This window comes from Oncorhynchus tshawytscha, linkage group LG03 (assembly GCF_018296145.1).
Source record: "Oncorhynchus tshawytscha isolate Ot180627B linkage group LG03, Otsh_v2.0, whole genome shotgun sequence".
Classification (NCBI taxonomy): Eukaryota; Metazoa; Chordata; class Actinopteri; order Salmoniformes; family Salmonidae; genus Oncorhynchus; species Oncorhynchus tshawytscha.
This window is the reverse complement of record NC_056431.1, coordinates 58,929,922-58,953,764: the sequence shown is the minus strand read 5'-3', so window position 1 is coordinate 58,953,764 and position 23,843 is coordinate 58,929,922. Positions and strand designations below refer to the sequence as shown.

The following is a 23,843-nucleotide window of genomic DNA, read 5'->3' as shown; positions in this document are numbered from 1 at the left end:
AGGCTGGTGTATAATAAAGGTTCCTCCCAGGCTGGTGTATAATAAAGGTTCCTCCCAGGCTGGTGTATAATAAAGGTTCCTCCCAGGCTGGTGTATAATAAAGGCTCCTCCCAGGCTGGTGTATAACAAAGGTTCCTCCCAGGCTGGTGTATAATAAAGGTTCATTCCAGGCTGGTAAGGATAAATAGGTGCCGTGCAGGCTGATAAGGATAACTAGTTGCCTCCCAGGCTAGTGTATAATAAAGGCTCCCCCCAGGCTGGTAAGAATAAATAGGTGTTTCACATGCTGGTAAGGGAACCTAGGTGCCTCCCAATAGTAAAGGCTCCGTCCAGGCTGATAATGATAAATAGGTGCCTCGAATAGGTGCTAGTGTCTAATTAGTAGCCTTTATCAAAACAAAAACATGGAAAGTATGTTTACATTTTTGTATAACAATCATTGCTTTATAAAGAATTGATTTATAAAGATTTCTCCAAAATCAAATCAACCTTGTGGATTTCCAAGTGGGTAAAAAAAGATCTTCATCAGCATCTTTTCCTTTTGATGTCAATCTTAAAGACTGCTATAAAGTACAATTATCAACCAGAGAGCAGTTGCTATTATTTACCAACTTTATTAAAAGAATACCACCGGTGTCCACAAGTGTTTGGAGGATATATTTCAGGTGAACTTGATAATACTGGCCAGACGATGGCGCTGTTGGACCGTGCATTATTAGTGCAGAGGTGAAGGATTTCAACATGTTATTTACTACCTACCTGTGAGTAATTTATCAACTATGGATGAAGCAAAGGGGAAAAGTCCTGTTCTGCTATTGTCATGTTTGTTAATTTATTCATATTAATCAACTCGTGTTTTTGTGTATAGGCTAATACTATATTGTTTGGACAAAATTAAAATTCCAAAAGCACCAAGTGTATGGCTATTACAGTGCACTGTAAAGAATAACGCATGATTGTAAATTTGGCTTCTGTAGGTATGTATGTAATGAGCATGAAATTAACATTATCGCATGTCCATCTCAGAGTCACCCCGTATTGCGAAGCAGGTCACGAGGAGGTTCAAGAGCATTAATTCACTCTAATAGGCTTATTCCAAGCCAGGACAGCCAACCTGCTGCTGTTACCTTGTCCTTATATCCACGGCAACATTCTATTTTAATATGTTAAACTAAATTGCGCCGAGAAATGGTAGAAACGTTCGACGTTATCTCGAGGGAGTAGGTATCCTGTACCAAATACAGTTAACCTTAGGATCAAATGTTTTAAGTGGGACACATGGGCCTGTTAGATAAACTGTCGGGATGGCTGGGGCTGAAGAAGAAAGAAGTGAACGTGTTGTGTTTGGGACTGGACAACAGCGGGAAAACCACCATCATCAATCAACTCAAACCCAGTAATGTAAGTCCACTGACATGGCCCAACTATAATATAGGCCATTGACTGATGTATTTGATTGCGCTGTAAATTGTAACTTGTTGATGTGATGTCCTACTGTAGCCGCGCGCGGGCCTGTCAGTGGAAAGCTGTCAGTGGAAAGAGACGGAGTTTTATACAGTATATTGAGAGTTAGCTGAGACAGAGATGTTGCTAATGTATAAGAGCTGTGAGTGTCATCGCATCGATTGCACTGCAATCATCCACCGATTGCTTGTTTTCAGCAAAGCTTATTTGGCCCACTCTCAGACGACTGGAAACATGTTAGTCAGGTAAAGGTCAGTACAGCCTATTTCACCCTATTTTACCATATATTTTGACAAAGTTAAGTTACTGTTTTTTTTGTCTGTGTTTGTTATTGTGTGTGTGTGCGCGTGCCTGCGTGTGTCTGTGTCTCTGTCTCTGTGTGTATTACAGACCCAGACACAAGACATTGTCCCAACTATTGGCTTCAACATAGAAAAATTCAAGAGTTCAAGGTAGTAATTTACTTCTTATGTAAACGTTGTTTAACTTAGTGAACCAGATGATAGTAATAAGAATTATATTATTTGATACTTATTCTATTGTGTATGTTGATCGGTAACATGTATGTTGTGTCTCTACAAAGTTTGTCCTTCACAGTGTTTGACATGTCTGGTCAGAGCAGATATAGAAACCTATGGGAACATTACTACAAGTAAGACTTTACACCGGCAATGTTTATCTAGAACTGCATCATGTGATAAGACATGTTGAGCCTGTGGTGCCTTACCTCTGATCTTAGAGTAATCAAGTATTGCCTGTAGAGCAGTTTTAATGGTTACACAACCTTACCCCCGTCTCCAAGTAGTAGTTATTAGTGATGTAGAGATCAGATTCAGTGTTGTTTATCCTGTTTCTTGTGTCCACAGAGAGAGTCACGCCATCATATTTGTCATCGATAGTGGAGATAAATTACGAATGGTCGTTGCCAAAGAGGAGCTGGATACTCTTCTCAATCACCAAGGTCAGAGATTGAGAGCAAGAGAGAGAGAGAGGGAGAGAAATGAAGAGGGGGGGCAGACAGACAGAGAGCCAACTGTTTTTTCACCTGTTCTCCTGCATTCCTGCTCCCTGCAGACATCCGCAGCAGGAGGTTGCCAGTGCTGTTCTTTGCTAATAAGAGTGACCTGAGAGAAGCCATGTCTTTAGTCAAAGTCTCTCAGCTGCTCTGTCTGGAAAACATCAAGGACAAACCCTGGCATATATGGTAAGACACAACCCTATCCTAGTCTCACACACACACACACACACACACACACACACACACACACACACACACACACACACACACACACACACACACACACACACACACACACACACACACACACACAAGAAGGTACAGACACATACAGTGATATTGGGATAGGTTACTAGCTTCTGTCCATCTGTTTTAGTGCCAGTAATGCTGTAAAAGGAGAGGGTCTACTGGAGGGGGTGGACTGGCTACAAGGTACAGTAGTGTGTGTGTGTGTGTGTGTGTATGTGTGTGTGTGTGTGTGTGTGTGTGTGTGTGTGTGTGTGTGTGTGTGTGTGTGTGTGTGTGTGTGTGTGTGTGTGTGTGTGTGTGTGTGTGTGTTACTTTTTTTTTGTAATGTAATTTTGACACCAATAGTGAATTATTCTGTTTTGTTCCACCTTACCCATAGAGCAAATTGCACAGTAAGTATTATGTGAACTCACATTAGTTTATGTCACTGTGGTGGACTTGGTGAAGTACAGATGGATGTTGATGAGTTAGGAACAGGGGAGACTGTATTTAGTCTTAAACACTGCAATTATGGTATAATGTTGACATATGGGTAATGATGATTAAACTCCCCTATTCGTAACTCTCTAGTGCCGTACTGTTATAGGTGTTTTGTGGAACTTCAGGTCTTATTGTTCAGGCTGTTTGTTTTAACTTTAATCTCATGAAATGTCCATATCTTTATAAACAGATCATATCAAAACAATGAAGACTTGATGAAATAAAATGGATGAAATGCTTATGAAGAAGGATCGTGATGGGGAGAAGAGAGAGGCCTCAGTGACTACAACATGGCTCCTCCAACTGGGTGTGTCTTTGGTTATCTGATGTCACTATTTATACGGTGCAAGGGAATCACTTGTTTCCTCTTTCTATTTGTTACTCTGTCATGATGCCTGCTGTATGATACTGTTGTAAAGTGTTGATGTGAAGTGTTGCTGAACAGCTTGTTGCAGTGTAGAAACTACCCTCCGAGATTGTTTGTGTGTTATTCAGTGTTACAGCACGTGGTGTGTAACTGTGCTGTCTGAATGTGGAAAGATATGATTAATGTATTCTGTTGTAACATTTTTACCCTCTACATTTCTGAGCTGTACTTAATGCTTGTTTTTTTATGCCATTTAATGTGCTGACTGTTTTTCAGACATAAACTCAGCAAAAAAATAAATGTCCTCTCACTGTCAACTGCGTTTATTTTCAGCAAACTTAACATGTGTAAATACATAATATTCAACAACTGAGACATAAACTGAACAGGTTCCACAGACATGTGACTAACAGAAATGGAATAATGTGTCCCTGAACAAAGGGGGTCAAAATCAAAAGTAACAGTCAGTATCTGGTGTGGCCACCAGATGCATTAAATAGTGCAGTGCATCTCCTCCTCATGGACTGCACCACATTTGGCAGTTCTTGCTGTGAGATGTTACCCCACTCTTCCACCAAGGCACCTGCAAGTTCGCCCTCACCCTCCGATCCAACAGGTCCCAGACACGCTCAATGGGATTGAGATCTGGGCTCTTCGCTGGCCATGGCAGAACACTGACATTCCTGTCTTGCAGACAATCAGCATTCTCATGCTGGACGGTCATGTCAGGATGAGCCTGCAGGAAGGATACCACATGAGGGAGGAGAATGTCTTCCCTGTAACGCACAGTGTTGAGATTGCCTGCAATGACAACAAGCTCAGTCCGATGATGCTGTGACACACCACCCCAGACCATGACGGACCCTCCACCTCCAAATCAATCCCACTGGAGAGTACAGGCGTCAGTGTAACGCTCATTACTTCCGATGATAAACGTGAATCCGACCATCACCCCTGGTGAGACAAAACCGCGACTCGTCAGTGAAGAACACTTTTTGCCAGTCCTGTCTGGTCCAGCGACGGTAGGTTTGTGCCCATAGGCGACGTTGTTGCCGGTGATGTCTGGTGAGGACCTTAGTCCAGCCTCTCAGCCTATTGCGGACAGTCTGAGCACTGATGGAGGGAATGTGCGTTCCTGGTGTAACTCAGGCAGTTGTTGCCATCCTGTACCTGTCCCACAGGTGTGATGTTCGGATGTACAGATCCTGTGCAAGTGTTGTTACACGTGGTCTGCCACTGCGAGGATAATCAGCTGTCCATCCTGCCTCCCTGTAGCACTGTCTTAGGTGTCTCACAGTACAGACATTGCAATTTATTGCCCTGGCCACATCTGCAGACCTCATGCCTCCTTGCAGCATGCCTAAGACACGTTCACGCAGATGAGCAGGGACCCTGGGCATCTTTCTTTTGGTGTTTTTCAGAGTCAGTAGAAAGGCCTCTTTAATGTCCTAAGTTTTCATAACTGTGACCTTAATTGCCTACCGTCTGTAAACTGTTAGTCTTAATGACCTTTCCACAGGTGCATGTTCATTAATTGTTCATGTGTCATTGAACAAGCACGGAAAAGTATTTAAACCCTTTACAATGAAGATCTGTGAAGTTATTTGGATTTTTACGAATTACCTTTGAAAGACAGGGTCCTGAAAAATATATGTGTTTTGTTGTTGCTGAGTTTATTACACCAGTCAGTGCTAAATATATTCCTATATATTGGGATGTTTAAATGAAAACAAACGGCTTGGTATTTTCTTGATTTGTAGTCTCTTCCTTTTCATCAAAGGGGGTGACAATTTATCTTTCTATTTGCTGGATCTTTATGTTCATTGATCTCACATAGTGAGAGGAGATAATAGTGAATCAACACTGTAGACCCCAAAGTCCATTTTAATAATTTATGCAAAAACAGATGAGTTTCAGCTTCCATCAACACAGAAGCATCAAGTACAATCAATGCATCATAACCGTTATACTGTACAAGTTGAACACCTTTATGAAATGCTAATAAATAGTTGCAAACTTATATTAATAAATCTATAAATATAATTAAATACTCCCTTTACAGGATACCAATATTTTAAAGTAGTTAATTTACAAAAGTATAAATAAGCTGTATAACAAAAGTATAAAAGTGTAATGATGTGAATACTGTTGACAAAGGGAGAAGAAACCCTTAATTTGCCCTATCGTCTTGGGCTACCTTCACTCCTTTTATATCCCTCTATCTGCTCAAACACAAACCTTCAGATCATCATTTCCCTGACAGTGTCCCTACTCTCTCCTTTTCTTCTATCTCTTATCCCCTCACCCTTTATTTCTTCAGCCCCTCACTTTCCTTTCTCTGTCCTCAAGCCTTCTTGAGGAACATGTAGACTATCTCAGTGTGGAAGTGAGCGCTGGCATTCAGGAGGCTCTGGAAGGTCTCCATGTCCTCATGACGGTTACCTGAAAGAGAGGGAGATTACAGACAGTACAGACAAAGGCCATATGGCTATCTGGGACCAAACATAGTGAACCACCTGCCCTGCCATGTCCTCACCTGCCATGACAACCTCGTACATCTCCATGGTAACCTCTGAGAACATGTTCTCAACGCTCTGGATGAATGACCACCTGTCTGAGGGCGACAAGAACACCTGGCACACCTGCTGCACCATCCTCACCGACCAGTTCATACAGTAGCCGTCCTTCTCACACACCTACAATACACACATATGAAACATAACTATAACACACACAAGCATTTCGCTACACCCGCAATAACATCTGGTAAATATGTGTATATTTGATTTGATTTGAATAGCCAACCTTCTCACACACACAGATGTGTACTGACCAGTATGAGGTAGACGAGGAGTCGTGAGATCTCAAAGAGGCGTCCGTTGAGAGCCTTGCTAGCCAGAATACTGTAACACAGACTGTTCCCACACAGGATCAACAGCCTGGCCACGCTCTCTACATGCCACGCCTGGGGGAGCACTGGGGAGACCAGAGATGTGATGAGCACAACGAAGACGCTGTGTGCACCTGAATAAAGGTGTGTGTGTGTGTTAATCCAGTGTTTCTATGTCAAACAGTTTTGTTATATTTCAGTCTACTGTGATGTATATAAAGTGTAATATTTGGATGCAAACTCAGCTCTATATCTGACATGATACAGGTGTCTTCTTTTTTGTAAGCCCATGTGCGTGAGGTAAATACTTTGTTTCAAAGTAGATTTGTTTAAGGCTACCAAGAATCACTCCGTGTGACCGTGATTTAGCCCACTACAGTAAAAGGTTAAAGTGTGTGTACCTGTGAGTTCCTCCAGTATGGCCAGTACGGTGTCAGTGGTCCAGTCTCTAGCCTCCAGGTCACTGTGGAGCAGGATCACAGCCTTGGCCAAGTCCCACAGAGAACACTGGGCTACTCCTGCACCCAGCTGCTCCTGCCAGCCCAGAGAACCTGGAAAAAATACAGACTGTTAATACACACACACACACACACACACACTCACACTCTCTACCATGGGCCAGGGTTGGAGGATGTACACACATGCACAAACTCACTGCATACTAACCGTCAGGCAGCCGTGGTCCATAGAGTATGAACAGTAGCCTGGCCTGTGAGACCATGGGCCAGGACTGGAGGATCCTGGTGAGCCAGAACAGAGTGTCTCTTCGGCTGCTCCACGGCTCCAACAGAACCTGACGACAGAACCCACGGATCTGCAGCTCCAACCGCTGACATGCTCCTAGACACAGAGGGGAAACATTACTGTCTCTCTTTCCTCCTCACACCTTCTCTCTCTGAATTAGGGACAGACACCCACCTGGCTTTCCAGTGACGACCAACTCGATCTTCCGGGGAAGGTTTGTGAAGTCGCACAGGAAGTTGAAGACCCGGTGACACTCCAGCTCATCCCAGCCCGCAATCAACGTCTGTCAGTCAAACAGCAATGATCTGTTACATATCTTTTTTTCAGGAGACTGAAAAGATTTGTCTTGTGTGTTTCATAGGTATTTTTCTTTTGAAGCTACTTTAGGGTCTCACCTGCAAGAAAACTCCGTAGCTGGAGAAGAAAGGGCAGCCTGTTGAGGCAGTGCACTGCTCCATCATGAAGCACGGGACCTGAGAGGCAGGGAGAGACAAGCGGTGTATGTAAGTCTATGGACATCTACAACCGGTCTCTCCAACCCTGTTCCTGGAGAACTGCCGTCCTGTAGGTTTTTGTTCCAACCATAATCTAGCAAACCTGATTCTAATAACTAGCTGGTTGATTAGCTGAATCAGGTTAGTTACACCTGTGGTTGGATTGAAAACCTACTACAGGAGGATAGCTCTCCAGCAACAGGGTTGAAGCACTAATCTACAGTATGTAGGCCTTACAACACTGAACAAAAATATAAACGCAACATGTAAAGTGTTGGTGCCATGTTTCATGAGCTGAAATAAAAAATCCCAGAAATTTTTCAAAGGCCTTGTGCTGGGGACAATAAAAGGCTACTTTAAAATGTGAGGAGTATTTCTGTCTTTAATAAAGCCATTTTGTGGGGGAAAACTAATTCTAATTGGCTGGGCCTGGGTCACCAGTGGGTGGACCTGCCTGCCAAGTGGGTGGGCCTATGCCCTCCAAGGCCCACCCATGGCTGCACCACTGCCCAGTCATGTGAAATCCATAGATTAGGGCCTAATCCTGGACTTTCTGACGGGCCGCCCCCAGGTGGAAGTGTAGGTAACAACCCATCAGCCACGCTGATTCTCGACACGGGGGGCCCCTCAGGGATGCGTGCTCAGTTCCCTCCTGTACTCCATGTTCACTCATGACTGCATGGCCAGGCACAACTCCAAAACCATCATTAAGTTTGCAGATGACAAAACAGTGGTAGGCCTGATCACCGACAACGATGAGACAGCCTATAGGGAGGTCAGAGAACTGACCGTGTGGTTCAAGGAGAACAACCTCTCCCTCAACGTGATCAAGACAAAAGAGATGACTGTGGAATACAGGAAAAGAAGGACCGAGCACGCCCCCATTCTCATCAACGGAGCTATAGCGGAGCAGGTTAAGAGCTTCAAGTTCCTTGGCATCCACATCACCAAACAAACTAACATTGTCCAAGCACACCAAGACAGTCGTGAAGAGGGCACGACATAACCTTTTCCCCCACAGGAGACTGAAAAGATTTGGCATGTTTTTACAGCTACACCAGAGAGCATCCTGACGGGTTGCAACTGCTCGGCCTCCGACCACAAGGCACTACAGACGGTAGTGCGTATGGTCAAACTTCCTGCCATCCAGGACCTATATACCAGGCGGTGTCAGAGGAAGGCCCTAAGACTCCAGCCACCCTATTCATATACTGTTCTCTCTGCTACCACATGGCAAGCAGTACTGGAGCGCCATGTCTAGGTCAAAGAGGCTTCTGAACAGCTTCTACCCCCAAGCCATAAGACTCCTGAACAGCTAATCAAATAGCTACCCAGACTATTTGCATTGCCCCCCCTCTACGCTGCTGCTACTCTCTGTTATTATCTATGCATAGTCACTTTAATAACTCTACCTACATGTACATACTACCTCAATTACCTCAACACCGGTGCCCCCACACATTGACTCTGTACCAGTACCCCCTGTATACAGCCCCGCTATTGTTATTTACTGCTGCTCTTTAATTATTTGTTATTCTTATCTCTTACTTTTTGGGGGGTATTTTCTTAAAACTGCATTGTTGGTTAAGGGTTTGTAAGTAAGCATTTCATTGTAAGGTCTACGCCTGTTGTATTTGGCGCATGTGACAAATAACATTTGGTTTGATTTTGATTTATTTTATTTAATAAACTGATTTCCTCATGTGAACTGTAACTAGGTAAAATATTTTATTTCACAACCTGTGTTATAATGATTAACTGGTTCTTTTTTCTTTTTTATGTGTAACAACTCATGCTTTACTACAGTAATTTAACAACATTGCTAAATATCCTTATCATTCATTTCCATAACCTTATCTATCTCCCTCACCTTTCTCTGTCTTACCTGGGAGAACTTGCTATATATAAACTTCAACCTGTCCTTTGTAGGTAGCAACAGGGTACACCTCTTGAACAACAACCCTGAGACAACAAGCAGAAACAAACAACAAGGTGACACCATGATTACATCTGTTTGTCAACCCTGAATGAATAAAGACATAACACTTACATGACTAAAAAGCACTTCTAGACACAGTTATCTTGAGGTAGCCTAGAGTGTATTATGAAAAGTGCTGTGATTGACTTCATATTCCCGCCTATAGGCTGTACCTACTACCTACCCAGCGCTTTGTAGTGTCCCAGGGTGGCGGGGTCCTCTTTGGGAGGAGAGGAGGGAGAGGAGCAGTGCCGGAGCTTTTGTAGGATCATTCTGTTCCTCCAGGTCTGAGTAGAGATGTGATTCACAATGTAGCGACTGATGGCCTTGGACACCATGCTGAATACACTGATCTCAAGCACTGCAACACACAGAGGCATGTGGGTCATATCACACACACACACACACACACACACACACACACACACACACACACACACACACACACACACACAGCTGGCTAGCCTAGTAGAAGACATGACTGGAAAGACCTTCATTAGGTCAATGACAATCAACATACACATTGACAGGCCTACCAGCCTTCCTTTCCTTCTATCTCTCCCTTCCTCCATTCATTGTATTTAAACCAGTTAGCTAGTTAGACCTACCAGAGAGTCTGTCCAGGACCATGTCAAAGACCTCTGCAGGCAGCCTCTCGAAGAAGCAGCCACTGGCCATGCCCTGACTCCGGGTCGTGATGGTTCTCACCGGATAGGGCTGGCGACGGGACCGTCGGCGGTGGAACTTCTGGGTCATGGTGAATTTCCTGGTGACTGCCGCCATCGCCACAAAACTGTCCGGACGCTATTGACCCGAGGATAAACTAGGAATTGAAGGTTGAAGGTCATTTGGCAAGAATAATTGATTCATTTCCAAAGAGAACATCAAAGACAGCGGTCAACTTTAAGAGTGAACTACTGTAACTAGCTAACGTTAGCTGTCATTTGCCTAGCTTTACCTTTTGGATGCGAAAACGAATCCAAAAATAGCATACACTGAGTAAACTTGTGAGCTGTCTTCAGACTTATACTGTTCTTTTTTATCATAGACTATAAAGTGAATATTTTGGCTAGCTAGCTGCTGAGAAGAAACGTTCCCTGAGGCTGAGGTAGGACTACAGACAGACTTGTTTTTGGCGACCCCTCGCGAGTGAAACAGCTCTGCCGCGAAATACTCATCTCGCGCGAAAAAAAATAACCTACCCTTCCATCAACATTTTCTGAATGTTTTTGTGCTGACTTTACTTTTGTAATGTCATGTAAACGTGCGATGTACATTTGCCTATAATCCCCATCCCTCTCATGTAGGCTAGTCTAATGATTAGTCTGACATGACATGAGCAGATTTTTTTAAATGCTGTTTCTAGATCTACTGTAACAGTAGCCTATGAATAAAGCGATTAGAATGTGAAATGTTTAGGCCTTATCTGCATTCAACAGGTGCTTACAATGATCAATCAAATATAAATGTCATATTTGCTGTCCTAGAAGCAGATAATAAACACCTAATTACAGACAGAGGCCCAATAGTTTCTAGCCTTTCCTTGAGTTGTGGCCCAGCACAGCTAATGGGCCCAGCACAGCTCCCTAATGCATGGAGGATTACTGTGCTTCCCCTAAGGCTATTAACTCCTCGGTACTCATATGGCATCTCCCTCTGGAGGAGATACACAGGACACATAATCCTATAAAAGAGACTGACACAGGGCAGGATGGGCTGCACTAGGCTGCTAGAAAAGCCACTGCTAGGCTACTGTATGGAGGAATGACAGCCAGATTGGGAATATAGCCTTGTGTGCATGTCTTCTATAGCGTCCTTAGACACAAATTTAGTGAATGGGACTAAGAATACAGTGGCAGACTGTATCACTGACCAGATCAAGAGCAACCAGCAGATTTGGATGAGCTCACACCACATGGGATCTCCTGTATATCAGGTACTGTACTTATGTGTCACTCTGTTGTCCCATGATAAGAGCTTTACGTTTATTTATTTAAAATGTATTTAACTAGGCAAGTTATTTGAGAACAAATTCTTATTTACCTCCTGCGGGGACAGGGCCTGGGATTCTTTTTTTAATTTTTTATGAATACAATATAAATATAGGACAAAACACACATCACAACAAGAGAGACACAACACTACATAAAGAGAGACCTAAGACAACAACATAACAAGGCAGCAACACGTGACACAGCATGGTAGAAACACAACATGACAACAACATGGTAGCAGCAAAAAAACATGGTACAAACATTATTGGGCAAAGTCAACAGCACAAAGGTCAAGAAGGTAGAGACAACAATACATCACACAAAGCAGCCACAACTGTCAGTAAGAGTGTCCATGATTGAGTCTTTGAATGAAGCCATTGAGATAAAACTGTCCAGTTTGAGTGTTTGTTGCAGCTCGTTCCAGTCGTTAGCTGCAATGAACTGAAATAAGGAGCGACCCGGGTATGGGTGGGCTTTGGGGACCTTTAACAGAATGTGAATGGCAGAATGGGTGTTGTATGTGGAGAATGAGGGCTGCAGTAGATATCTCAGATAGGGGGGTGTGAGGCCTAAGAGGGTTTTATAAATAAGCATCAACCAGTGGGTCTTGCGATGGGTATACAGAGATGACCCGTTTACAGAGGAGTATAGAGTGCAGTGATGTGTCCTATAAGGAGCATTGGTGACGAATCTGATGGCCGAATGGTAAAAAACATCTGCTTGAGAGCACCCTTACCTGCCAATCGATACATTTATGTCTCTGTAATCTAGCATGGGTAGGTTGGTAATCTGAATCAGGGTTAGTTTGACAGCTGGGGTGAAAGAGGAGCGATTACGATAGAGGAAACCAAGTCTAGATTTAACCTTGGCCTGATTTAACCTTGGACCTTTGTTTTGGAGGTGTTCAGAACAAGGTTAAGGGTAGAGAAAGCTTGTTGGACACTAAGAAAGCTTTGTTGTAGAGCATTTAACACAAAATCCAGGGAGGGGCCAGCTAAGTATAAGACTGTATCATCTGCATATAAATGGGTGAGAGAGCTTCCTACTGCCTGAGCTATGTTGTTGATGTAAATTGAGAGAGCGTGGGGCCTAGGATTGAGCCTTGGGGTACCTCCTTGGTGACAGGCAGTGGCTGAGACAGCAGTTTTCTGACTTTATACACTGCACTCTTTGAGAGAGGTAGTTAGCAAACCAGGCCAAAGACCCCTCAACGACACCAATACTCCTAAGCCGGCCCACGAGAATGGAATGGTCTACCGTAACAAAAGCTTTGGCCAAGTCAATAAAAATAGCAGCACAATAGGCTCTATCCATTATACAGCCTCCAACGTTCTAATTTACTTCCGATTGGGTTGATGACTTCCGGAGCGAGTTCTGCTATTGTTTTTATCATTAGCTTACTAGCTATCGTCGATGCATTTCTGGCTGAAATAGTTCGCAATGACTATGTTTAAATTACAGCCCCGCGAAGGAGGTGCTAATGAACATTGTTCAGTGCCTCTGTGTTTAGTTTCTTCCAAATGTAATGGTATTGTGAGCTTCCATCGTTTCCCGGTCGATGAAGAGCTCAGAAAAAGGTGGTTGGTGGCAGTACGTCATGACAACTTTGCTGTCACCAAACACACAAAGGTGTGTAGTACACATTTAGTCGAAAGTGACTTTGTTGGGGGGAAAATTAGGGGGCGACAATACCTAAAAAGAGGTGTTGTTCCTACTGTCTTCGCGTGGAACTGGCACATTCAAAAGAGACCTGGTGTTTGGGGAAGATGACTGAAACCTCCTGCTCCAACTGAGGGGGATGAAGAACAAGGTGCGCTGCCTATGGACTGTGGCGTCTCTGATCCGGTCCAGAGCATGGGCAAAGCCAGTGTAAATGTACATGTGTTTATTTGCTAACAGCAAAATAATAATTTGTTTATCTACGACATGTATCAGTCATTTGTGTTGTAGTGAATATCAGTTTGTGTGGAGCTTGTATTGGCTTTAATTAGGCAATGAGTAACAGGGGTGGGGGAAAGAAATCAAGTAAACAGAATAACCAGAATGCAAGACTGAATACAATGTTAGAGATGTGTAATTGATTAACTGAACTGTTGAACATTTGCTGAAATATATATATTTTTAAACAAATCTATTCTACTGTAGATTTCTTCACAAGAACATCAATACTTATTTTTCATAAAACCACTAAACTTGGCACCCATGCAGGGGATCCATTCAGGTGCGAGAGACAGTTCTGCAAGTAGTGGAAAAATAAAAGTGGTCAACCTTCTCTCTTGTAGCTTTTGAAACCTGTAGATCTGTATATATCCTTTCAACTAGGATGTCCTCCTGTGTACAGATGACAAAGTCACACCAGCTACAACCTGTGAGAAGGATTTGACCTTGCACCTGCATGAGCAGGCGTAAGCATGAGATCTCTTCAACTTCAGCTCTCCATTCTGTATCTTCAGATAAGGGCAGTCAACATAACTTGGTACATTTGGGCACTTGACCTCTAAGAATCCAAAGTGTGGTCTCACACTGGGATCAAATATGATTCCATCTGGAGAGGATCCAAACCACAGAGCATCTGGGTGCACTACGAAGCCACACGGAAAGAAGTTAACATTCTTCAGTGTGCCGTACTCCTGTACAGCTACTGGCTCCATGGCTAGCCCTCTCTTCATATCCATGGTCTGCATACCTGATCCCTGTACAGCCACTGGCTCCATGGCTAGCCCCCTCTTCATATCCATGGTCTGCATACCAGATCCCTTGAACATCCGCTCAGCTAGATGGTCAGCTGAGGTCTCTCCCCGGACATGGCAAACCTTGGCAAACCTCTTGGAAGCGAGATGATGTTATTCTCATTTTCCTGAGCTGATGCCATTCCGGGCTGCTGCTCCGCTCCCTTGTAGCAACCTTGACTTTGTGTGACATCTCGTAGGTTGTCTCTAACGCCTTGAGGTGCAACTGCTCCTGATGGCTAAGGACGTAAGCACACTGGGAAGCCTGAAGCCTGTAGCCATCTAATGGAAGTATTGGTGGATAAGTGACATCGGCAATCTTCACAATTTCACTGGTCTTTGGCTGTGGAAGCTGATAGGACAGCACACTGCCGGCTTACACTGGCCCAAAGGCGGACTCAACCAGGGGCAGGTCAGCTGACATTTCCATTGTTGTCACAAGAGGGGCAGTAAGTGGAGAAAAGTTGCCATACGGTTCTGAGACGCGGAGAAGGTCCATGTCAGGCATGTATCCATTGAGTGCTTTGTAGAGAGAACTTCTGCAAAACATTTTAAAACCTTAACATCAGATTGGAGAGATTACAATGACAAAGACTCATGTAACTTTTCCAGAAACAGCCAAAGCCCAAAAGTTTTTTTTAAATGAATTAAAATATACAGATTTATAGATTACATGTATATATTTGCCCCCACTCTTTGTCACAAATATTTGTCATTATCATCTGGATACAAGAACATGTTTTCTAAAATGTTTCCATTCTAGGAACCTCCAACTTACCTTATTCCATCAGCACACGAGTTAGTTGGTTTACGGAACTCTATCCCATCAACCGGACCTGGCTTCACACCCTAATTAACAAGGATTTACTGTTACATAGGCAGAATACTTTTCATTTGCATTTTTTTATGGATATTGATAGACTCACAAGTGTTCTTGGCTTGTGCCAACGCTGTTCTGTGTCTGTGCAGCTGTGAACTGGTGGTGCAGCAGGAATGTTTCATTGAGAGTAGTGCGCTGTCTGGTAAAGGGCCACCAGATGATTGCACAGAGCACTTCCTGCAACACAGGAGCAGTGGCTTTGGACCACTATCACTGGTACGGAGTGCTTTAACACCATCTGTGAAGATAAGTGAAGTGACTGAAGTGAGAAACAAGAATGATGAGGCCCATAAATAACAATAAACATAGTAGTGTCTAGTCTTATTAACTAGGGGCTCATTTAACTATACAGGAATAGATTGTGTCTCAATAACACAATTACCAAACACTGCATCAACAGATCTTAACAGGTTATTTGGTAAAGTGGGCAATTCTAAATTGGGATTGGGACCCATCATTAATATCTATCTACTGATAAGATTAAACGTTGACACTGTCTCAAACACATTTTGACCATGATGACAGTGTCTCACAGGAGATGTTTAACAAGGTCCCTAGTAGCTATCTATAACCTTCCCTACTCTCATGCTGTGCAGCTTTTCACTCTTCCTCATGGACCTGTGACAGGCAGCCCTCACGGTGATCTCCCCTGTCAATGTATCTTTGTTAGATACTGTGTAGAAGACATGAATAACAATTATTTTTAGCTAGCAAATATAGCTAGCAAGCATAACTTAACCAAGCTAACTAAAATGCATACGATCTCAGGTAGATTATGTCAACGTTACATCATTTTACGAAGTAACTAGCTATCGTTATATCTGTCACTGACTTGGTATTTACCTTCGTAGTTGTCTATGTAGCTTCCTATATACATCTCGAACCCCTCTTCATTCTTGCTAGCTGGAGTCTCTGAAGCTGATTTAACAATTCGATGTACATCATTAATATTAATTTGAGGCCTGAAGACACCTAGTAAAAAACTGCGACATAGTGGTAGTAACGTTATATCCTCGATAACAACTAAACTGACCGGAAATTGCCGCACCGATATGAAGTGTGTTTAGAACGTTAGATCATGGAATGTGCATAAGGGCTATATTGCTTAGAATCATGGGCAATGATGACATCATTGAGGACCTTTAACAATACCACTGAAAATATCCAAAAAGAAGGTCCAAGCATCTTCGACAGAGGGGATCAAGCTGATTCTATACCGTTTTCAGAGGCCAGTTCATGAAGGAAGAATTGCAAAAAGTTTTTTAGCAAGCGTCTATGACAAATCAGGACAGGTCATTTCACTGAGCAGCCATTACGAACACAGGCTGTAAAACAGTGTTCACTAAGGTAATTACTGAAAACACCAGACTGATACCTATCAGTATTATTTGTGAGGATAACATCAAGGAGAGTAGCCTTTTCTGGGTGTTTGGAGTCATACCTTGTGGGATTGGTTATAATCTGAGAAATATTTAGGGAGTCCCATTGCTTTAGGACTTGGTCAGGTAGTTTAAGCATGTCCCAGTTTAGGTCACCTAGCAGGACAAATTCAGACTTAGTGTAAGGAGCCAGGAGAGCGTTTTGGGCAGGTAGGGTACAGGCCGGTGCTGATGGAGGACGATAGCGCCCAGCAACAGTCAACAAAGAGCTATTTGAAAGTTTAATGCTTAAAAACCGCACATCAAATTGTTTTGGGACAGACTTGGAGACAACCAAGCACTGAAGGTGATCCTTGGTAAAGATTGCCACTCCACCACATTTGGAAGAACTGTTTTGCCGAAAAAACTTATAACCAGAAAGGTTAACAACAGTATTCAAAACATTCTTCCTTAACCACGTCTCAGTAATGACCAGCTAAGGCATGATCATTTATAATACTGTCATTATCCGCTATTGTCTTCTTGAAATAGTCTAAGGTTAGATACTGCACTGTCATCAAACATTTTTAATTTTGATCTGTTGTTTACATCTTACTTTTTGTTGTTGACAGATCCCCATATTGACTGGTGAGGAGGAGGAGGAACATGCAGTGTGATGATGCCCTCCCTCTTCCCCTGGGGCAAGAACTATGTTTGCATCTAACCCTGATAGAGCTAAAGTAAGCTACACCAGAGCCACACTGCGTAACATTACTGACAGACAGTTGTCACCACCCTAACTGGACAATAAGAACACACACAAACCCATACACTGCCCCCACTTGGACACTGAAGCAGAGGCAACACTGGTGATAGAGGGAAAGAGAGAGTAAGAGAGAGCAAACAGACAGAGAGCTGGTCTGGTCTGGGTTATGGCGTGCAGCATTGACAAGCCTGTTAACTATAGAGAGTCATATGAATGCTTTATAACATGGGTCTGTGAATCTGCATAGAACACATAAACATAGACTGCCAGCCGCTTCCCGCCTCCTGTAGCATTGGACAGCACCCGGCTGGATATACATGTCACAGGTAAGAAGGAAAGAGGAGGGAGTAGGTGTTGAGTAAATCACTTTGTTGGGGTTCTTATTTTGTAGCTTTGTATTATTTGTGCTACGTGCACGGAAAAATAAAGTTTGAACTCACGTGAGCAGTAGCCAAAAACATGTTCATCTGTTGTTCTATTGTGTGGGTGTCTCCTCCCTTACAGAATCAATCATTAAACACAAAGAGCATTCTGTTCCCAGTGTCCCAGTGAGGAATGGAACTGTTGCGCTTTGATAGAGTATAGAAATAGTATAATGGTGACGGTTTTGTTTCAAGATTGGTGGTAGATGAATGAAAACTGGAAAGTGGAGTAGAAAGTGAAACATCATAGTATTGACGTCAACTTTAATCCCTCTGAATGAGGCAAAGGAGAACTGTAGTAGTCTAAATGATAGGCATATATGTATAAAGCAGAATAGCAACGGCATGTGATTTAGTTCTGAGGTGTTCATTCTATTTTGGATCAGCCATGTCTGGAGCCTGCAGGCCTCCTGTCTGTCACTGTACAGAGTTTGTGTGTGTGTGTGTGTGTGTGTGTGTGTGTGTGTGTGTGTGTGTGTGCGTGTGTGTGACCCACTGGCAGCAGTAGAATCATATCAGGACTCTGATCCCATATGCAGAAGCTTCCACACATTATCTACACTCTTTGAAAAAAGGTTCCAAAAGGGTTCTTCAGCTATCCCCAAAGGAGCACCCTTTTGGGGTTCCATGTAGAAAGGAAAGGATTCTACATGGAACCCAAAAAGGTTTTACCTGGAATCCAAAAAGCTTCTACTTGGATCCAAAAGATTCTACGTTGAACCAAAAATAGTTATTCAAAGGTTTCTACTATGGGGATAGCCGAAGAACTTCAGATTCTAGATTTTGTTTTGTGTACCGACAACACCCCCTCTCTCCTCCACTTCTTCAGATAATAATGTTTTATTACTTTGTGCTTTATGACACAATCAACTTTGCTGTGACATTTAATATTACTGGCATTTGTTGTAAACAACAATAGTGGGTGTGGCAATGTGTGTTATATTGTTCACTAGATCCATGGCCCTCTCCTATCTGCATTATTCAAATCACAATAAAAGTTGTTTTCCAAAGTAAGTTACATAAGATGAAGGAGAGGACAGGGGAAAACAGAGTGAGTGAAAGTCAATGCTTAACTACCCTTGGGTTCCCAATACTTAAACGTCTAAACTACAGTATCTGCGCCTCAGAGGCCCTTCCAAGAATCTCAATTTAATCAAACTTGCCGTGCAGTATTCATACAAAAGCATATTAAAATAATTCTGTCTTGTGGTTAAATACAATTAGGAGGTACCATATACAGTGGTGCAAAAAAGTATTTAGTCAGCCACCAATTGTGCAAGTTCTCCCACTTAAAAAGATGAGAGGCCTGTAATTTTCATCATAGGTACACTTCAACTATGACAGACAAAATTAGAAAAAAAATCCAGAAATTCACATTGTAGGATTTTTTTTGAATTTATTTGCAAATTAAGGTGGAAAATAAGTATTTGGTCAATAACAAAAGTTTGTCTCAATACTTTGTTATATACCCTTTGTTGGCAATGACAGAGGTCAAACGTTTTTTATAAGTCTTCACAAGGTTTTCACACACTGTTGCTGGTATTTTGGCCCATTCCTCCATGCAGATCTCCTCTAGAGCAGTGATGTTTTGGGGCTGTTGCTGGGCAACATGGACTTTCAACTCCCTCCAAAGATTTTCTATGGGGTTGAGATCTGGAGACTGGCTAGGCCACTCCAGGACCTTGAAATGCTTCTTACGAAGCCACTCCTTTGTTGCCCGGGCGGTGTGTTTGGGATCATTGTCATGCTGAAAGACCCAGCCATGTTTCATCTTCAATGCCCTTGCTGATGGTAGGCTTTGTTACTTTGGTCCCAGCTCTCTGCAGGTCATTCACTAGGTCCCCCTGTGTGGTTCTGGGAATTTTGCTCATCGTTCTTGTGATCATTTTGACCCCACGGGGTGAGATCTTGCGTGGAGCCCCAGATCGAGGGAGATTATCAGTGGTCTTGTATGTCTTCCATTTCCTAATAATTGCTCCCACAGTTGATTTCTTCAAACCAAGCTGCTTATTGCAGACTCAGTCTTCCCAGCCTGGTGCAGGTCTACAATTTTGTTTCTGGTGTCCTTTGACAGCTCTTTGGTCTTGGCCATAGTGGAGTTTGGAGTGTGACTGTTTGAGGTTGTGGACAGGTGTCTTTTATACTGATAACAACTTTAAACAGGTGCCATTAATACAGGTAACGAGTGGAGGACAGAGGAGCCTCTTAAAGAAGAAGTTACAGGTCTGTGAGAGCCAGAAATCTTGCTTGTTTGTAGGTGACCAAATACTTATTCTCCACCATAATTTGCAAATAAATTCATTAAAAATCCTACAATGTGATTTTCTGGATTTTTTTTCTAATTTTGTCTATCATAGTTGAAGTGTACCTATGATGAAAAGTACAGGCCTCTCTCATCTTTTTAAGTGGCAGAACTTGCACAATTGGTGACTGACTAAATACTTTCTTGCCCCACTGTACACATATATATGCCATTTAGCAGACTCTTTTATCCAAAGCAACTGAGAGTCATGCATGTATACATTTTACATATTCCTGGTGGTCCCAGGAATCAAACTCACTATCTTAGCATTACAAGCACCATGCTCTACCAACTAAGCTACTTGCAAATGATTTGATGAAGCTTGTGACTAAATGACCCATCTGTCTGTGAATGAACCACAGTTACCACTTTTGTAGAGTTATATATTCCAACTGCATTACATATTCACAGTGATAAAATTCCAAACAGTATGATTAGCCTATAATAAAATTAGTTTTATTAAACCCATTATTTATTATGGACCAGCTGAATGCGTCTCATTAAGTCGTTTCAGTGTTTCTAAACAAGGGGTTACAAAAAGGTCTCTCATTCAGAAGTTAGTGGTTTGTAACATTCAACTCAGCTGAGTGTTGATTTCTGTGAATGTTTAATCATGTGTGTTCTCCACAGGGCCAGGGGGACAGTCACAGTCAAAGAGAGACTAGCTAGCTGAGCCCAGGGGACTACAATCAACAGGTGGAGCTGAACAAATAAGCTATTGGTCGCAGGCTCAGCCAACAAGACCAGGAACAGAAGCGTCATTAGAAGGCCCTGTCAGAGAGAGCTCTAGAGAGCATGTGGAAGCCACAGCCATTGTTTAAAACAACGCCAGAGACAACAACTGAAGCCTAGCCCCAGAGACTGAAGTCACAGCACAGAGCTTCGGAGACAACACTGAAGCCAGTGAATCCACAACCCCTGAGCCCCAAAGAGACCACCACTGCGGGATGGCTTCAACACTGTGACTGACTCTAGACCCACTGGAGTTCCAACTGTACAGCTGGTAACCAGAGCTAAAGGCCAGAATAATAGGATACTAAACTCACATCTCAAAGGGATTATTGTGTGGTTGTGTGTGTTGCTCTGTTTGTGTGGTTCTGTGTGTGTTGTCTTGGGTGTAGCAGTGCAGTGTGTGAGCTAGTTTTGTTTTAAGTTCTGTGTGTGTAGTTCTCCATCAGCAGATGTTGCAGAAATGGCCAGCATGGTGGTCCAGCTCTTGGGCTTCTTCCTGGGTCTGTTGGGGCTTGTAGTTAGTGTAGTTGCTACGGTGCTCCCCCATTGGCGGCGGACGTTATATGTGGGCTCTAACATCATCACAACCACTGCATACATGAAGGGCCTCTGGATGGAGTGTGTGTGGCACAGCACGGGCATCTACCAGTGTGAAGTACATCGCTCAATGCTGGCTCTGCCACCTGACCTGCAAGTAGGAATGATTGGTTGATTGATTTGTTAATTGATTCATTCATTGAATGGATTAATTTGAGCAGCAGCCATTATGATACTAAATTCCTTTCTCCTCCCTCGACCCTCGACCCTGCTCCCTCCCTCTAGGCAGCGCGGGCGTTGATGGTGCTATCCTGTCTGACCTCCACCCTGGCAGTCCTGGTGTCCTCTACAGGGATGAAGTGTACCCGCTGTGCCCGACGCTCCCCCACCAAGCACGTCCTGGCCATCAGTGGAGGGGTCTGCTTCCTGTCTGCAGGCATGCTCTGCCTTATCACTGTCTGCTGGACAACCAATGATGTCATCCTCGACTTCTACAACCCCATCATACCTGAAGGTAGTATTAATTCTATCAGTCCTGCTTTATTTACTTGTATTGTATTAGAACTCAGCTTTTGCTTATAATTGTCTGTTCAGATAAATAACAAGAAATGTTACTATGTGTTGCAGGTATGAAGTATGAGATTGGCATGGCGGTGTATTTGGGCTATGTCTCGGCCTGTCTAAGTCTGATGGGAGGGGCGGTGCTCTGTTGGAACTGTGAGGGGCGGCCCGGGAACGCCCTCCCCCTCCAGCTACCTCGTCGTCACCACCCTCCTTCTCCCCCTGTCTTCAGCACTTTAAACACCCCAGCACCCCCTTACTATCCCCCTGTCGCACTGAATGGCAACCGCACTCCCTCACGCACCTCAGTGTCCAGCAGTGGCTACAGACTCAACGACTATGTCTGAGGGATGGAGTACACACTCAATTATTGCTTCTTAGTGTGGAAGTGGACACACTTAATTATTATGTTTGAATGTGGAATATAATACAGACTGATTGACTACGTCTAAGGGAGGTTCACACTTAATGACTTTCCAGACAACCTCGAGAGAGTGACTGAGGATGAGTGTGTTTTACAGTGTTGATGTTGTTCAGGTTGTGTCCTTCTTCTCTGAGGTAAAGTCCACAAGGTAATCCTGTCCTCTTTATCCTGTTGACTTTGTATGTTTACTATAAGAATCCAGAAACACACTTTTGAACATCAACAGCCTTATTCCCTAATACAAAAGGAGCTTCCTTCGAAAAGGCCTTTAGGACAAAGACAGCATATACCATAATGAGGACAAAGACAGCATATACCATAATGAGGACAAAGACAGCATATACCATAATGAGGACAAAGACAGCATATACCATAATGAGGACAAAGACAGCATACACCATAATGAGGACAAAGACAGCATACACCATAATGAGGACAAAGACAGCATATACCATAATGAGGACAAAGACAGCATATACCATAATGAGGACAAAGACAGCATACACCATAATGAGGACAAAGACAGCATATACCATAATGAGGACAAAGACAGCATATACCATAATGAGGACAGAGACAGCATATACCATAATGATAAGCCATATAGGGTTCTTCCATGTGTATTATTATGTGTTCCAGTTTCATAGCTCATAACTTCATGGCTGTTGGATGAACACAAATAGATTTTTAACTGCTCCAATTGTTGTGAAGCACTTCCTGTCTTCTCTATTATTGAATATATGTAAACTGCTTTATACTTCTCCTGTTATCTTAAAATACAAAGTCACCATGGTGCAACAGACTACACTTGAGCTTGAGGGTGGTAGGATAGGTTACTACTAACTACACTGAACAAAAATGTAAATGAAACAATTGAAAATATTTTACAGTTCATAAGGAAATAAGTCATTTTAAATAAATTCATTAGGCCCTTGGGCTCCCGAGTGACGCAGCGGTCTAAGGCACTGCATCTCAGTGCTAGAGGCGTCACTACAGACCCTGGTTCAATTTCAGGCTGTATCACAACCAGCCGTGATTGGGAGTCCCATAGGGGGGCACACAATTGGCCCAGCGTCGTTAGGATTTGGCCGGGGTAGGCTGTCATTGTAAATAAGAATTTGTTTTTAACTGACTTGCATAGTTAAATAAAAATTTAAAATCTTTGGATTTCACATGACTGGTAATACAGATGTGCATCTGTTGGTCACAGATACCTTAAAAAAAGTAGGCCCGTAGATCAAAAAACCAGCCAGTATCTGGTGTGACCAACATTTGCCTCATGCAGCGCGACACATCTCCTACACTTAGAGTTGATCAGGCTGTTGATTGTGGCCAGTGGAATGTTGTCCCACTCCTCTTCAATTGCTGTGTGAAGTTGCTGGATATTTGTGGGAATTGGAACACGCTGTCGTACATGTCGATCCAGAACATCAAAAATATGCTCAATGGAAGAA

General features: G+C 43.1%; 3 protein-coding genes and 1 long non-coding RNA gene across 11 annotated transcripts; 2 read left to right on the top strand and 2 right to left on the bottom strand.

Moving 5' to 3' along the window:
• Nucleotides 1–807: 807 nt before the first annotated feature.
• On the top strand, nucleotides 808–3,895 carry LOC112245879 (ADP-ribosylation factor-like 6). 6 transcript variants are annotated; one of them, XM_024414056.2, is made up of 9 exons: nucleotides 808–1,401; nucleotides 1,662–1,709; nucleotides 1,855–1,916; nucleotides 2,048–2,116; nucleotides 2,331–2,425; nucleotides 2,539–2,668; nucleotides 2,859–2,914; nucleotides 3,111–3,123; nucleotides 3,402–3,895. In XM_024414056.2, the coding sequence occupies exons 1-9, from the start codon at nucleotides 1,279–1,281 to the stop codon at nucleotides 3,433–3,435; spliced, it is 630 nt and encodes a 209-aa protein (XP_024269824.1). In that variant the 5' UTR covers nucleotides 808–1,278; the 3' UTR covers nucleotides 3,436–3,895. The 6 variants fall into 6 exon arrangements, with proteins under 6 accessions (XP_024269824.1, XP_024269816.1, XP_024269834.1 ...); XM_024414048.2 differs by having other exon boundaries at nucleotides 811–1,401; nucleotides 1,662–1,715; XM_024414066.2 differs by lacking the exon at nucleotides 3,111–3,123 and having other exon boundaries at nucleotides 811–1,401.
• Nucleotides 3,896–5,496: 1,601 nt separating this feature from the next.
• Nucleotides 5,497–10,970, bottom strand: LOC112224403 (F-box only protein 47). The gene is made up of 10 exons (XM_024387936.2): nucleotides 10,293–10,970; nucleotides 9,869–10,045; nucleotides 9,592–9,668; nucleotides 7,608–7,685; nucleotides 7,387–7,495; nucleotides 7,135–7,308; nucleotides 6,870–7,019; nucleotides 6,412–6,554; nucleotides 6,115–6,274; nucleotides 5,497–6,020 (listed from the first exon to the last, which is right to left on the bottom strand). Exons 1-10 carry the CDS (start codon nucleotides 10,465–10,467, stop codon nucleotides 5,923–5,925), a joined length of 1,341 nt encoding a protein of 446 aa, XP_024243704.1. The 5' UTR covers nucleotides 10,468–10,970; the 3' UTR covers nucleotides 5,497–5,922.
• Nucleotides 10,971–11,386: 416 nt separating this feature from the next.
• On the top strand, nucleotides 11,387–23,305 carry LOC112240075 (claudin-14-like). 2 transcript variants are annotated; one of them, XM_024408445.2, is made up of 5 exons: nucleotides 11,387–11,620; nucleotides 17,278–17,385; nucleotides 20,766–21,561; nucleotides 21,690–21,918; nucleotides 22,032–23,305. In XM_024408445.2, the coding sequence occupies exons 3-5, from the start codon at nucleotides 21,328–21,330 to the stop codon at nucleotides 22,310–22,312; spliced, it is 744 nt and encodes a 247-aa protein (XP_024264213.1). In that variant the 5' UTR covers nucleotides 11,387–11,620; nucleotides 17,278–17,385; nucleotides 20,766–21,327; the 3' UTR covers nucleotides 22,313–23,305. The 2 variants fall into 2 exon arrangements, with proteins under 2 accessions (XP_024264213.1, XP_024264218.1); XM_024408450.2 differs by lacking the exons at nucleotides 11,387–11,620; nucleotides 17,278–17,385 and adding an exon at nucleotides 17,396–17,737.
• Nucleotides 12,836–16,351, bottom strand: LOC112240090. Of its 2 annotated transcripts, none has more exons than XR_006083119.1 (4): nucleotides 16,131–16,351; nucleotides 15,334–15,960; nucleotides 15,186–15,256; nucleotides 12,836–14,946 (listed from the first exon to the last, which is right to left on the bottom strand). It is a non-coding gene; the product is annotated as an uncharacterized LOC112240090 (long non-coding RNA). The 2 variants fall into 2 exon arrangements; XR_006083120.1 differs by having other exon boundaries at nucleotides 15,334–15,525.
• Nucleotides 23,306–23,843: the final 538 nt, after the last annotated feature.